Genomic DNA, 14,430 nt, shown 5'->3' with positions numbered 1-14,430 from the left:
AGGCTGTTTAACTTACCCAGGTGACCCCGCGCTCGCAGCTCATGAGAGCATAGACACCCGAAAGTTGCAAACCTTGTCATTGGGCTTTTGAGCTGTCATGGCGCATGGTGGCTGCCACTGCGACACGCAAGCTGTGATGGCCGGAGGACATATGCACGCCCCAGCTGCGAACGGCAATATTCTTAACCCAGGCGCGACACAATACCCGCCCATAACGCATCTTCTATGGCATCTTTCGCATTTTAAAGCACTAGCTGCCGAGAGGGAGCTGGCGAACGTGGCAATAGCTCCTCTTGTGCGCCAGCTGCCGTTTGACCAGGCAAGTAACGGTGTTGAGGATGCTGCTTTATAGCTAAAAAGGACACCGTAAGTACTCATTTTGGTATATCGTTTTGCGTCTTGTTGCGGGCACGGAATGCGTTAAACCAAACGTTGTTCGAGAGTTGCGACGAGACCTTGTTCGCCTTCCGCGCGCTTATTACTCAGTCCCGTTGGCCACAGGCTCCTTGATATGTGTTCAGTCACGATTTTGCGGGCTCTGCGTGGGGCTTGTGGCCTGATTGCCCTGTGGCTCAATGTAGTATCTCCCCCAATTCTGTTTTGACGGCTTGCGTACCTGCCGTCGCTGTCTACATCACCATATGCGTGCGCAACGATGCGACGCCCTGTCGCCTTATTGCAAGTAGTCCTGGCCACGGCTTCCTTACCCATAAGTTGCTCAAGAACCGGTCGCCTCATAAATATCATGACATATGATTACAGCTCCATGTATGTATCAGAATGTGTTTGGAATACACGTCCCTCTTCTCAAAACCTTACTCAATGTCTCTTCCAGTTCACGGGCGCCCGACTTTCCCTTCACCTCGTTCCCCTCTCCTTTCTCCCCTTTCTGCGCTCCTGGACCCCTCTAGAAGTTTACCACCCCACGTCTCCATTCCCATTCCTCCCTCTTTTCCTTAACTCCCCCTTTTCCTTAACTCCCCCCTTTTGGACGTCGGCTGTTGATTATTTGTTTCTTGCGTCATATGGTTTCCCCGCTTGCATGTAATTTCCCCCGACAGGAGTTGGTGTCCCTACTGGAGAAGTTTGGCTGGCACCCAATACACGACTTCACCACTACCCTAGACCTGGCGGGTCTGAAGGGCGCACTGCAAAAGTACAAGTACATTAAGATGGGGCCGCTGGGCAGCGGCTCATACGGCGTCGTTTATAAGGCCCAGAACCGTGAAACGCAGGAACTGTTGGCCATCAAAAGGGTACGTTTTTCAATGTGCGTGCGTTACGTGTTGTTGTTTTGTTTTTGTGCTGTGCTGTTGTCGGGTGAATGGATTTTCCACATACACATACACACACACACTGGCGCTATCCTTCCTGATGATTGTTTGATCTGGCGGAGGAATTTTTAATTTCTCACCCCCACGCGCACACGCGCACGTCATCCAACCGTGCAATCTAGCAGTTCTCCAGTATGCTCCTACTGCGCATTTGGCGATGGTTATCTTTCCTGGTAGGTTTTGCATTCGCATGCATGCATGAAGATGATTCTCGGAATGCGCCATGTGACGTCAGCAACGTTTTTCTACTCACATACATACACACACACACACAACGTCCGACGAGAACTCTTGCCCCACTGGAGACCTCGGGCTTCTGCACAGTAGCGGCCTGCTGCTGAACTGCACACCGCGGCATCGCAGCAGCCACTACCTGCACACAACCTAGCTGCCCATTACTGCTGCTAAGTTATCCAGATGCAGGGCCGAACACGGTGTGCAACACGCGTGCAACATCCTACAGCCAATTATCCCTTGAGCTGCGCGCGCGACACACACACACACACACACACACCGCGGCCAGGCATCACATTACACCGCCAGTTTTGCTCGTTGTTAAGTCTCATGCATCACATCATGCCTCCCATTCAACCCGTCTTTCTTCCACTCCCCCCCTCCCAACCCACACACCGCCATCCTTTGACAGGTGGCTCACAGCGCGGAACACGGGTTGTCGGACTCCACCATCCGGGAAATCAGCACATTGCGGGAGCTGCGGCATGACAACATTGTCAAGTAAGTCATTATACGTGTGCATGTGCATGTGTGGGGGGCCCGGGGGCGGGGTACGGGAGAAGGGTTTTAGGGTTCAGGTTTTAGGGGTTTAGCATGGGGGCTGGGTACAGGAGAAGAAGAAGGGATACATGAGCATAAACGCATGGGGGCTTAATGGAAATGGAGGAAATGGAGGGCTCTTTAGGGGGGTTGGGGAAATAGGGTTGGGTGGTGGTGGTGGTGGGAGGCGCGTGGGGACATCTGGGGTTTAGCCCCCGCGCCGCCCACCTCACTCCCTGCCGGGCACCACCAGCTACTACTTCCCGTTCACGTCTTTGTTCTTCATCAGTTCTTCTTGTTGTTCAAATCTTGTGTTCACCTTACTTCAGGCTGAAGGACATTATCGCAACCGCGAATGGCCAGCATGTACACTTGGTGCTGGAGTTCCTTGACTGTGACCTGCGGCAGTACCTGGACACCCACCCTGAGGCCTCGGAGATTGGGAGGATCAAGGTGGGAATCTTGGCCTGTCTGCCACTAGGATCCACGTATGTATGGATGTATGTGTGAATGTATTGTGTGTGTATGTGTGTATGTATGTACATCTCCTATTTGGGTCAGCGATGGGTTCTGGAGACTTCGTTTCTGGACGTCTGGCTGCTGCTGCTCTGTTCTCGACTGCTGCTGCCCATACTCGTTCCAACCCTCTGGGAATCCATGCCTTCTGCAACATAATACCCTTTGGCCATAGTTTCCCTTATGGCCTTGTCGGTTTTTCCTTTCCCAACAGAATGAATGTCCTCCGTCCCTTCCGCTTTCCGTTCTCAGTCGGTGGTGTTGCAGATCCTTCGCGGCATACGTCATGCCCACATGAACAGCATCATGCACCGGGACCTCAAGCCGCAGAATGTGCTGATTGGAGTGGCCAAGGGTCAGGTCAAGCTCACGGATTTCGGGCTGGCGAGGTGCTTCCTGCCCAATTCGGACCGGGCGTATACGGAGAGGGTGAGTAGCTTGTTCCGACCCGAGGATGATTGCAGGTGTCCAATTTGGGTTCGGGGGACATCTGTATGCGTTAGAATGTACGAGAACGTTGGTAAGTACGCCGAGTCTTTTGACTATTGCGCGTGATTTGCATGCCACATGTTATTAATTACCACATGTCATTGTACAATATTTTACCGCTGTCATATTAAAAGTAATCGTTTAGTAGATGATAGCAATGGATGTGCTGGTAATGGAGGAAGAAGGATTATGGAGGAAGAAAGGGAAATGTATTGGCATGTATCTCACATGTGTATGTACTATACGGTGTGGTACGGCAGGTGGTTACGCTGTACTACCGGGCTCCGGAGCTGCTTTTGGGTTCCCCCTGCTACACTAGCGCGGTCGACTTGTGGAGCGTGGGCTGCATCATGGCGGAGATGATCAACTTCGAGCCGCTGTTCAAGGCGGACACGGAGGTAGCCCCAAAGGGTTTTTTTGCGTAAAAGGGGTTGGGGGGGGAGGGTATGGAGGGGACTCTGACACCTACGTTCGATTACGGGTTGGGGCTGAGTGTGAACGAATGGGCATGTGTAGTGGGATATGGCCATGGACTATCTGTGTTTTGTGTGTCTTGGTATGTGTTGGGCGACCGCCCCGGACCGCCTGGGGGAGTCTGTTGTCGCCTCCTGCGCCGCTTTCCTGAATAGCTGTGTTTTGAGAAATCTCTAACAAGCCAAGTACGGCATTTCGCTTTGGCGAGATATAGGATTACGCCAGTCCCCATCGACCCATGCTCACCGTCACCGTCACTGTCGCCACACCTCTCGACAATACAACAGATTGGTCTCCTTTTCCGCATCTTTGAGAAGCTGGGCACACCCAACCTGGAGGTGTGGAAGGACCTCCGGGGCTTGACGCACTTCTCCGACGATTTTCCGAACTTCCCGCCTAAGCCCATGCGCCAGGTGAGCACATGATGGATGGATGGATGGATGGATGGAGGTGTTTTATGTCCCATGTGGGCACCCCGATTGTTCGCTGCCACCCCCAACCCCCAACCCGCCTCGATGAACCCCCAACCCGCCTCTGGTGCTGCAGCTTTGGCATCCTGCTCGCGGCTTGCCGGCTCATTATTCTTCCTCCACCCAAACTCCAATGGGTGAATCTTTGTGATGTTTTTTCATGTCCTCATTCTCCTCTTATTGTATTACATACCGTCCTCTTTGCCTCCGCCCTCTTCCCCCTCGTCCCGCTCTGTCACCATCCCTGCCGCCCCACCGTGTCGCCATCATCGCCGCAAACGAAACCGTGTCGCAGCTGGTTCCCCGGCTGGCTGGCGATCCCGCCGGTTTGGATCTGCTGTCGCGTCTGCTCACGTACGACCCCAGCCGGCGCATCACTGCACGCCAGGCACTAGAGCACCCCTGGTTCCAAGGGGTGGTGGTTTAGTGGTGCGGTGGCTTGTGGTGGTGGTGTACGCGCGGCGATGATGGTGGTCGTTGTGGTGGCGAGTGGGATTGGTTGTGTGTGGAGGGGGATGGGGTCTGAGCTCGAGTATATGGGGTTACTAGGAGCAATGGCATCGGTAGCACCAGCAGCATGATGGGAGCAGTGGCCACAGCCACGTGAAAAGCGCCGCGCCGCGCCGCGGCACGTCGCGGACATTGTGGCGGTCGTGTGGCGGCATTGTAGCCTTTGCATCGTATGCTGGAGCGGAGTGTGCGGTATGATGGATACGGAGGACTGGGAATGCATTATTTGCCGGAGGCCTGCATGAGGAGAGGAATTGGAAGGAGGACGAGAGGAAGCGGTCTGGTCTCTGGTATGGAGTGAGTGTGCCGCAGCTCTGGGAGGCGGAGCCCGTGTCTGTCCCCTCACCACCCATGCGGCACGGGCTGGGCCCACCCCACCCACCCCCGCCCCGCCTGTGCCTGTGTATCTTCTCGGGTCTTGTTGTACAGGGGCACATGCACAACGCGTGGTGTCTAGTTTGGCGCGTGACCTAGGAACCTTCTGATGGCTCATGCATAAGGGGCCCATAGCACAGCGGCTGGCGCTGTGCCATGTGGGCGATGATGTTAATGATTGTGGAGCTGTATGGCACTGGCGTTGTTGGAGAGGGCAGCGGCGGCGCGGCGGCGGCGTCGGCGTGGGGTTGAGATGGGATAGAGGGTTTGGATGGGGTGAAAACCCTAAGGTGGTTCAAAAGGGGGAGAAGGAGAAGGAAAGGAGAATGTTGCCTCTCCCTTGGCCTCTTCCTTTTGCGATGCGCGTCTTTCCCCCGCCGTCCCAGCCCCATTCCCCTCCGCGCCGCGAGAACATACCGGCAGGGAAGGATGGTGGAAGGAAGGGATTGGGCCCTGGCGTGGCGGTGGCGCAGCCCTGTGTACTACTGGGCTACTCCGACTCCCGCTCACTCGCGTGTGGCAATGGCAGTACCCCGGTGGCGCCCTCTACCGCCCCTTCTCTACCTCCCCCTCCCCCCCGTCTTTTCCCCCCTCCTCGATCCCCTCTGCATCCTATTCCCTGGAGTGCCATGCGAGGGCAAAACCCCGTGTGTTTTCGCGCGCGCTCTCCCCCTTCGTGGATGCTGACTCCGAACTTTTCTGGACGAGGTGGTATGAATGTCCGTTTCCGGACTGTTTTGACCGCGTTGTGTCGCGTTTCTTCACATCCCTGCAACCGGAAGGTTGCGACGGCGATGCATATGATGGTTGGAATGAATCTCTTTTCTGAGGTGGTGACGACATGTTGGTAAATTTGACCGATAGACAGGTCTCATCGGTAGCTCTCTACTGCCCAACTTGGCCGATGCATTGGCCATAGCAGGGCGGCCACAGGAGGTAAAAAACACAGCAGTATGTGATGTGATTTGTTGTGATCTGACGCAACACGACGCCATGTTGACGTGATGCCTTATGACCGTAATGCTAAGCTATGTATCGCGAAGCTTGAGGAGCAGGGAAGGAGTGCAGGAGACGGCCATCGTGTGGGCGAGGAGGTTGCGGGTGGGTGGAGGGCTGGGATGGGAGGCGAGAGAGAGAGGGATGTGTGTGTGGGGAAAAGAGTGGCAGAGGTGAGGTGAGGTGAGTTCGCAACCGTGCAGTAGAGAGAGCGAGAGCGGCAAAGTGGCCTTGCATGTTGTCCCAGTTCCTGCTGCGTGTATGTATGTATGCATGCGTGCGTGCGTGCGCGCGTGTTTCAAACATCGCCTGGGTTCCTCGTGTCCATGTGTATGGGGCGTCGTGTCACAAAAATAAATTGGTATGGTATGACATGACATGCGTTTGAGGCAGGTTAGCCTCCCGTGGTGAAAGAAGCTCACCATACCTTTTTGGGGCCAGAGAAGAGCCATGAAGACATTCAAAAAGGAATTATCATTCTTCCTCTCTATCGTCTGGAAATGTCGTGGGAGATGAGGTGGTGGAGTGTGCAGCTGGTCGCCTGTAGATGTCGACACGGCAGCCAAGAAGAGTGGCGCGATGGTGATGGCAGTGCTGGAATGTAGGGTGAAGTGATTTTTCGTGAAGGAAAAAGAAGAGACACATGGCGTAAGAGAGGAGATTGGTTAGTGGCGGGGACCCTCGCACGGTGGCAGCAGCGGGCGGAGGAGTGTTTTTGGGGGCCAGTGCGCTGGATTCTGGAGAGTGGCACCGTCCCCTGTGTGTGGGGCTAAGCGGCCAAGAAATCGTATTGCCACATCCACCCTTTCCCCCCGCTGCAGCAGCAGCAGCAGCAGCTTGGTTCTTCCTGTCAATGCCGGCTGGTCTTGCATTCCGGCGGTTGTTGAACTGGTGTTCGCAGCGGTGCCGATTGTGAGGGGTTATTGTGTTGTGGTTGGAAGTCTACTCAACACGAGGCCTCCTTACCTGTCTGATCCGTTGCCACGCCACGTGCGCTTGAACGCCCATATCCAATCCATCATATCCCATATCCATGCTTTGGTCGTACACCACCAAACGGGTACGAAGGAATGTACGGGCCGCGTCTCGGCACCAGGGGGGAAAAGCTTTTACTTCCGCTTTTACTTTTTCCCACTGCGCGGTGGAGCGCGACTGTTGCAGTTGTTGTTTTCTCTCTTTTTGCACGCGCCCTGAAAGAAAAAATTGCGGGCTGTCTATAGCGGTCCTCTCTTTCTCTCTCTCTCTCTCTCTTGTGTCCTAGGTTAAAAGAAGAAAAAAAAGCCTTCCCCACGGCTTCACGCTGTTTTTTGTGGTGGAGGTCCTGTCCTTGGGGCTTCTCTGTGATAGGCAGTCACGGCGTGGAATGCATGAATTAGGCCTTGCAGCATGTATAGGCATGCAGATATGGACTACAGCATGTGTGTATTGCTGTTCATCGTTCCAAGCGGATTTTTGCTCCCTTGCGCCCTTGGGCTAGGGTTGTGTGGAAAGGGTGGTGAAGGGGCGTGCGTGCGTGTTGGTGGATGTGTGTCGTGTGAAGAAGCTGGGCGCGCGTGTGTACAGGCGTGTACGTAACGTGCGTGTTTTGTGTATATGTATGTATGTGTGTTTTGGGGCGGCCGCAGCAACGCCGACTGTGTGATGGATGTGCGCACGCGCGGTTGCACAATGGCGAAATGGAGTAAATGGCCGAGATGCCCTGACTGACGGCGAACTTTCTTTTCTTTCTGTATCTATGACAAGATGTTGTATGTGGTTCTGTTGGTAGAAGTACGCCGTGTGCACGTGCGTGTGTGTGTATGTGTGTCTTGTGGTATGCGTCCCAGCGGGTGTGCCTGGTCTCCGCCCGTGGGTCTATGAGCCGGATGCTCTGCATACCATGTGTGTGTGTGTTCCTTGTTCGTTGTGTCTAAGGATTTGATTCCAAGCTTTTTTGTCAAGGTCGTTATGTGTGTCTCGCTCGTGTGCAGCACATGCGTGCATGCACGTGTGGTGCTGTGCGCTTCCTCCTTCTTCCAGGGTAACCGATTTGTTGTGACCACGATTTGTTGTGTGACCACAACTGTTTTTGTGTATACGTTTTGGAGCGGCAACAAAACGGCGGCTGCTGTTGGATCGGGTTTTTCGAAAAACGTGGGACATTCTGTTTGCCTGGCGCTCGTCCTGAAAGGGTGCCGCATCTGGGACAGTTATACTGGTTGGTTTGAAAGTCCTGTGTTATGATCTTTTTGGTCTCCGTGGTCGGTCGACTCTGGGAATGCCATGTGCTATTGGCGTGGCAGGAGCTGGAGTCGCAGCGAAAGGCGGGGCGCGCGCGCGCACGTTCAAGGTGTGTTCAGACAGACAGTTGGATATCACAGCTTGTTTTTCTTCGGTTTCTCAAAGGTATAGCTTGAGCGACACCACGTGTTGTTTTGGGGTATATAATGAAACGATGGAAGAGGGAAATTGAATACAGGTGATTATGATCGATGGTGATGATGATGGTTGGATCAAGGCGCAAGAAATGCTGTGCGTTTTGTTGTTGTTTTACCCGACGGTTAGCGGGACTTTATGGTTGAATAGGTTTAACGCAGCGCCGCCAACCCAACTGCCATCGCTATAGTTGCGTTTTTGGCAACACGATGCTGCAAGCGCAAGGCAGGAAGGCGTCCTGATTGCCTGCGTGTGGCTTTGGCATGTTGACAGCGTGCGTGCAGGTCGCACCATTGGTTTTGTTTTGGGTGTTAGGATGGTGTGTTTTTATTCAGGTCGCTTGTAGCGCGGCATGTTCCTTAATGTCTTGGACCTCTTGTTAGCAGTTGAAGCATTGCGTTAGGAAAGACGCGTTACTATTGTGTATTGGGCAGTATGTTGGATGCTTAATTCTCGTTCGCTTGGCTTCGCTTATTTTGCCTGCCTCCTTGGCCGTCTTTCAGCGCGGTCTTGGAATTTTTTTGCTTCTGTTTTGGCAACGTATGTAGTTGACGTGTATGTGAGAGGTGAAAAAGTTGAAGGTAGATATTTTGTGTAAAGTGGATGTTTGTCTAGAGGTGTGGTGCCTAAAGCAGACAGGCGGTAGCTAACAACGGGTAGCACTGCGAGCGCGGAGTTGCAAGGCTGTCCGCAACTTTGGTAAACCTTTTCATTGCAATTAAATTTCTCTTGTTGGCCAGCGCACACACAGCATCGAATTTACTTTTTTTTTGACACTGCGGCGAGTTAAGAGGAGGTGATGAAGAGGCGGGTAGCGTTTGCGAGTATTTGGTTGCATTTGGGTTCGTAATGCGCGATGTTGAAAGCAATCTGGAATAGGACGGTAGTGCTCTCTCCTTAGAAGCTTTTAGAAATTTTGGCAAGTTGGCAAGACAAGTTCCAGCTCAGGTTTTCCACGATTGACCATCGGAGGCGCGAGGGTTCGAATGCGTGCATGCATATATGCTTGTGCAAAAGGCTCTGCCGGTGTGGTATCTCTTTTTGGAGCTTTCGAGGAAGTTCTGGCGCCAGTATGGACGGTGATGTACTAGCTGGCTTAAGCGAGCTGCAGGTTTATTTCATTCTTTTAAATCGGAGGAGCAGAACCTGGATGGATTCTGAATTGTGCACGTGGTGCTTGATGATGGCTTATCTTGTTGGGTTCAGCGATAGTGTAATAGTGTATCTTTGAACTTGAAATTTAAAGAATATAACACGCCTCGTTTTCTCCTCGTCCGTTACAGTCGTGTGAATTAAATGGAACAAATGCCAGCTGATCGGCGCTCATGAGCTAAGTGCTCTTAACATGGCCGCGGCATCATCGTCCAAGGTAAACCTTGTTAACCAGTTGTTGGCTTGGATGCGACGGAGCGAAGCGACCGGAGCCTCTAAGGCTGGTTCTGTGGTACTGTCGTACAACTGGGTCGCAGTGGCGACTTAAACCTTGCTGCTCTCCTGGTGAAGTCGTTCTGCCTTCACACAGAAGAGCATACAGCCTTGTCCAACTAGTCAGCGTGACAGGCTGTACTTGCCCCCCGCCCGCCCTGTCCCTGTCAGCTCCTTGCCTTCTTTCCGCTATCCCCAGTCTTGCCCCAGATGCTTTTTAAGCACTGATCGGCTCGGCCTGGCGTCGGCGGGCTCCCGAGAGGCGCCCCCCCCCAGCATGGCGGCAGGGGGAGACAGCACGCGCGCGGGAGGGGGTTGGTTCAGGGGGCGGGGCTGAGGCGCCCGCACCCGGGGTGAGGGGGGGCGCCCCGCGGGGTCGGCATGGGGTGGCTGCCTGGTCGTTTCTGGTCGGTCGGCTTTGTCCGGTGCGAAGGTCTTTGGGGCGCGCGGGTGCTGTAGTGCCTCTGTTACTTAGGGTCAGCAGTGCTGTCGTGCCGAGGTTGGGTTTTGGTGTTGGGCGCTGGCGCCCTTTCGCGGTGCGTGCCGGGCCGTCGGCGGCCTGGTGTGTCGCGCCGCGGTCGGCCGCGCGGCCCCCGTCGCTACGGGCGGCCTACTGGCCGGTTGGGCCGCGCGGCCACTGTTAGGCTTGGCTGTTTGCTCTTCCTGCTGTGTAAGGCCCTAGGCAGAGGTGCAATTCTCGCCAAAATCGTCCAAACCACGCCATTCAGCACCATCGGGCCAGCCAATCCACAGCCACCAGAACCAGTTAAGGGAGACAGTAACACAGAACGCACTACATCATGTTTATCCCACGTTCGGCGAATTGCAAGCTTATGCAGTTTAGGCTTTGCTGTTGGGCACTGGCGGCTAACAGAGCGCGTAAGGGACGGCGTTATATACCTAGGGAGGAGCGAGTATGCCCCTGCTGCGGCACTGATAGCCACATCGAGGATGAGAAACACATTTTGCTGGACTGTCCGGTTTACGACGGAATCAGATCTGATATGGGCTTTCCACGCTTCGAACATATGAAGGACGCTATGAAGTGGGAACCTGGACGCCTGGCAAGAATGCTGGAACGTATATGGTCTCACCGCAACTCTATCGTTCCCTTTGGTCGTTAGTATACTTCATTACTTGTTTCGTTGGAAGTGCGAGGTAGGATGGTGCTTATAGGCGATTTGGCAGCCCTTGAGCCCTCGGCTCGTACTAGGGTGGTTTGCAGGTACGGGGAACGCACCCACGACCATGTAACAACAACAACAACATCATGTCAGGACGCGCCAGATCGCATAAAACTAGCGACGCAGGTCGGCACGATAACCTTGAACTCACAAATATTGCGCCGTTTCGACGGATTCACGCGGTCAAGGGTGAAGGTGAACGTTACCCCGCATATGACGCGCTGTAACAGTAGTCCTTAGGTGAAAAGAATGAGCATGATGAGCATGACAAGTCAATAAGCATCTGGTGTTATCTGTGCAGGCAGACTCAAGAGGAAATACTGCGCTGTTAAGTGCGGAAGCTTCGACAAAATTGAAATTTTGACCTTTCCCTCTTCATCCGGGTCCAGGTTCAGCGGCGGGAAGTGCCCTAAGCATCTTAGATCTTAGGATCATGGCACCCCAGTTGGTGGCAGTAAAATCAAAACGCACTGAGAACTGCAAGACGTATCTCCTCACGCAAAACATTGTGAGAAATACAGCTCCCACCGCAAGGATAACCCTGTTCCAAAAACAGTAATTAAGTGACGCCCAGGGAAAGTGGAGGGGCCACTGACCAAGCTCCTAAACAATACACGGTACTACACGGACTATCCGGTATGCGGTATCCTCCCTAACCCACTTCAGAAACATGCTTTGCAGCTCGACCATTGGATTATCTAAAGATCTTTCGAGTAGCACGACCGCCCATGCGCGTCGGATGCTCGTTCAACGACCTGGAGAATAAACTGCGGTCCTACACCTGGACTCCATACGACAGAATGGATCTAATTTGCACTTCAAAACACTTGAGAGCTATCCTAGGCAAAAACATTTCCTTCCTACGCAACTTGGCTATCAGCGCATGTGTGACTCGCTGCCCCGCACTAAATAACTCATCAGTGCAGGATTCGAACGAGGCATCCAGCCCATAATGAAGCCCTAAATACCTAGCACTGCCAACCCACGGCATCTCTTCAAATTGCACGCTGATCAGTAATAAAGCACCTAGACAGAGCAACGAAGCCGTACCTACGCGTACGGTAATCTAAGGCATCCTGAAGAGTCCTACGGGCTTGTGCTGCAAACAGTTAATGATACTTTCAAGCGTTAAAATAATTGCGAGGTGCTTTTGAGCCATGGCACCGGGTGGGACACTGTCTGTTTTTGTTTGACGACACGGAATGGCACTGAAAGCTGAAGAATTATATTTGGAGGAGCTTTGGAAGGAGCTTGACGATGATGAGGACCGGCCACCGCCAGTTCTTCAACAGGTGCGAAATGTGCAGTGCCATTCCAGTGTGGAATCTTCATCCGCAAGGCCTGCCGTACAGCTTATTAGTATATAACTTGCGTTACTCGAATTGGGCCAGCTGTAACGCGCTACCCGCTCCAGTCAAGCCCTGCATGGCACACGAGCTCTGGCCCCATGCAACACTGCCTCCTCACAACCACGCTCGTCCACAACCATACTATGCGGGATCCTCAAGACCTACCTGCCCGAACAATCCCTCAAACACGAGCTTTGCGCCGCGCCTAACTTTCCGCGCCCATCCTCCACCATTCCACTCCACCCCACGCCCGACCCAGACCGCACCCTTACTCCCCAAACATCCGTCAAACTCCCCGCGCTCTGCCTCAACACAACTCCTGCCCTTAGGAGCTCGCCGACCAGCATCGGGAAAATCCGCTCCCCAGTTATCATGAGCTCATGGGTTCAGGCGCGATGGCAATCTCGCTCCACCGAGCGAAAGCCGCTGCCGCTTCACCCCCTCGTACCATCAACCGGCGACCAAGCTCCGCCAATGGCATCACCACCACCACCAACAACAACAACATCAATAGCAACGGCAGCGGCGGCGGCTATGGCAGCCCGCCTGCCGCTCCTCTAGCTGCCTGGGAAGAGCCACCGCAGCTAGCGCTGGGGCCCACGCTGGGCGCGGACCCGGAGCAGTTGAAGCGGCAGTTGCAGTCAGTTGTCCAGGCAGTTAATGCCAACCAGAAACGGTACGAGGAGGTGCTTCTGGAGGCCAACAAGGCGACGGACCTGGTCCGCAGCATGGAGGCCGAGATCGGGTACGTCTGGGTCGGGTCGGAGCGACTAAAGCCAGTGTCGCGATCAGCCTCAGTCACCCGCCGTCCTTCACACCTCCCTTCCCCCGCACCTCCCCCTTTCCCTCATTCTCTATGCCATGCGTCATAAGAGTCCTCGGCTGCCTGCGATTCTCTTTCCCCCCCTTTACCCACTCCCCGAACCCTAGGACCTAACACCACCCACGCCCCATCGTAACTCCCCCCCCATCCCCAACCCCATGCCTGCTGCTGCTGCTGCACGTCATGTTCAAAATTTCCACTCGTTCCCCCATGAGCTCATTACCCCCATCCCCAACCCCGGGAACCCCGAGGGGGGGGTTCGATGTAACATCACACACACCGCCGCTCAGGACCCGCGCACTCACTGGGGGCAGTTTCTTAGGACCTATTGGACACCACCACCGCCGTCCAGCAGTTCAGTTCAGTTCAGTTCGCCTCCCTCACTTTCTCCCCACGCATGTAATTTCCCCCGCACCTCTCCTGCCTTTCCCCCGCCCCCCCTTTTTCCTCGCAGCTCTCTCCAGCATGAAGCTGAGGAGCTCTCTCGCCGGCTGCCTCCCGCACCGGAGCGCCAGCGCCAGGTCCAGGCCTGGCTGGCTCAGCGGTCCGCCTCCCTGGAGGCCCAGCGCGGGGTCCAGACCTCCCGACAGCTGGAGCTGATTGCGGCGGAGGCGGCGCTGCGGGCGGCGGAGCGGGAGCTGGACTTCCTGGCGGAGGCGCAGGAGGAGGTGGCGGCGGTGCAGGTGGTCTCTCTGGGAAGGGGGTGCGGGAGGGGTTTTGTGGGGGGAAGGGGGAAGAACCGCGAACCACGCACGAGTGAAGCTGACGCCGAAGAAAAGAAAAGGGTGCGCAAAAGGAGTTGGTAGGGGTGGCGGCTGGATGGTGGCTTATGTGCTTGGTGACAACAAGAGCGAGTTCCTTGGGGGGGGTTGCGGGATTAAACTGAAGGCAGTGAGATCTGGAGGGATTAGAGTGGTGAGGAGGGGGTAGAAGAGGGCGGGAGGGGGGAAAGTAGGCGCCGCGGATACCCCTGCAGCAGCCCTGTGGTCGCGCGCCCGTCCGTTCGCCCGCCGGCCATTATGCCTCTCACACGTACTCCTCTCCCGTAGTGGCAGAGCTGTCACTGCCATACCGCTCCCCTGCCCTGCCCTGCCCTGCCCGGACAGGTTTCCGAAAACAGCGCCGCAGCCGCTGCAACCTCCCTGCTTCGTGCCCGTGAGGAGCGGGCGGTGGCGGGTTACAAGCGTCGCCAGGCGGCTGAGGCGGTCAGGCTGGCGGCGGCCCAGCAGGAGGCGGAGGCGGCGGCGATGAGGCGACTGCAGTGAGTTAGCCCCGGGACCGGGTGGGGGGAAAGTT

General features: G+C 55.1%; 2 protein-coding genes across 2 annotated transcripts in view; both read left to right on the top strand.

Moving 5' to 3' along the window:
• Positions 1-136: 136 nt before the first annotated feature.
• Positions 137-4,484, top strand: cdkg1 (cyclin dependent kinase; the record flags this gene model as incomplete). Its single annotated transcript, XM_002946146.1, has 8 exons — positions 137-331; positions 1,062-1,270; positions 1,992-2,069; positions 2,438-2,561; positions 2,877-3,053; positions 3,374-3,511; positions 3,875-4,000; positions 4,353-4,484. The coding sequence occupies 8 exons, from the start codon at positions 137-139 to the stop codon at positions 4,482-4,484; spliced, it is 1,179 nt and encodes a 392-aa protein (XP_002946192.1).
• Positions 4,485-12,164: 7,680 nt separating this feature from the next.
• Positions 12,165-14,430, top strand: part of VOLCADRAFT_86216 (uncharacterized protein) — a gene marked incomplete at both ends in the record, with an annotated part of 16,936 nt that continues 14,670 nt past the window's right edge. The window contains 4 exons of the mRNA XM_002946145.1: positions 12,165-12,254; positions 12,641-13,056; positions 13,589-13,817; positions 14,241-14,395. Of these exons, the coding sequence (XP_002946191.1) occupies positions 12,165-12,254; positions 12,641-13,056; positions 13,589-13,817; positions 14,241-14,395 (890 nt within the window). The remainder of the gene's footprint in view (positions 12,255-12,640; positions 13,057-13,588; positions 13,818-14,240; positions 14,396-14,430) is intronic.

The sequence above is a fragment of the Volvox carteri genome (genome assembly GCF_000143455.1).
Source record: "Volvox carteri f. nagariensis unplaced genomic scaffold VOLCAscaffold_1, whole genome shotgun sequence".
Lineage (NCBI taxonomy): Eukaryota > Viridiplantae > Chlorophyta > Chlorophyceae > Chlamydomonadales > Volvocaceae > Volvox > Volvox carteri.
The sequence above is the reverse complement of the archived record's forward strand: the minus strand, read 5'-3'. Positions and strand labels throughout refer to the sequence as shown.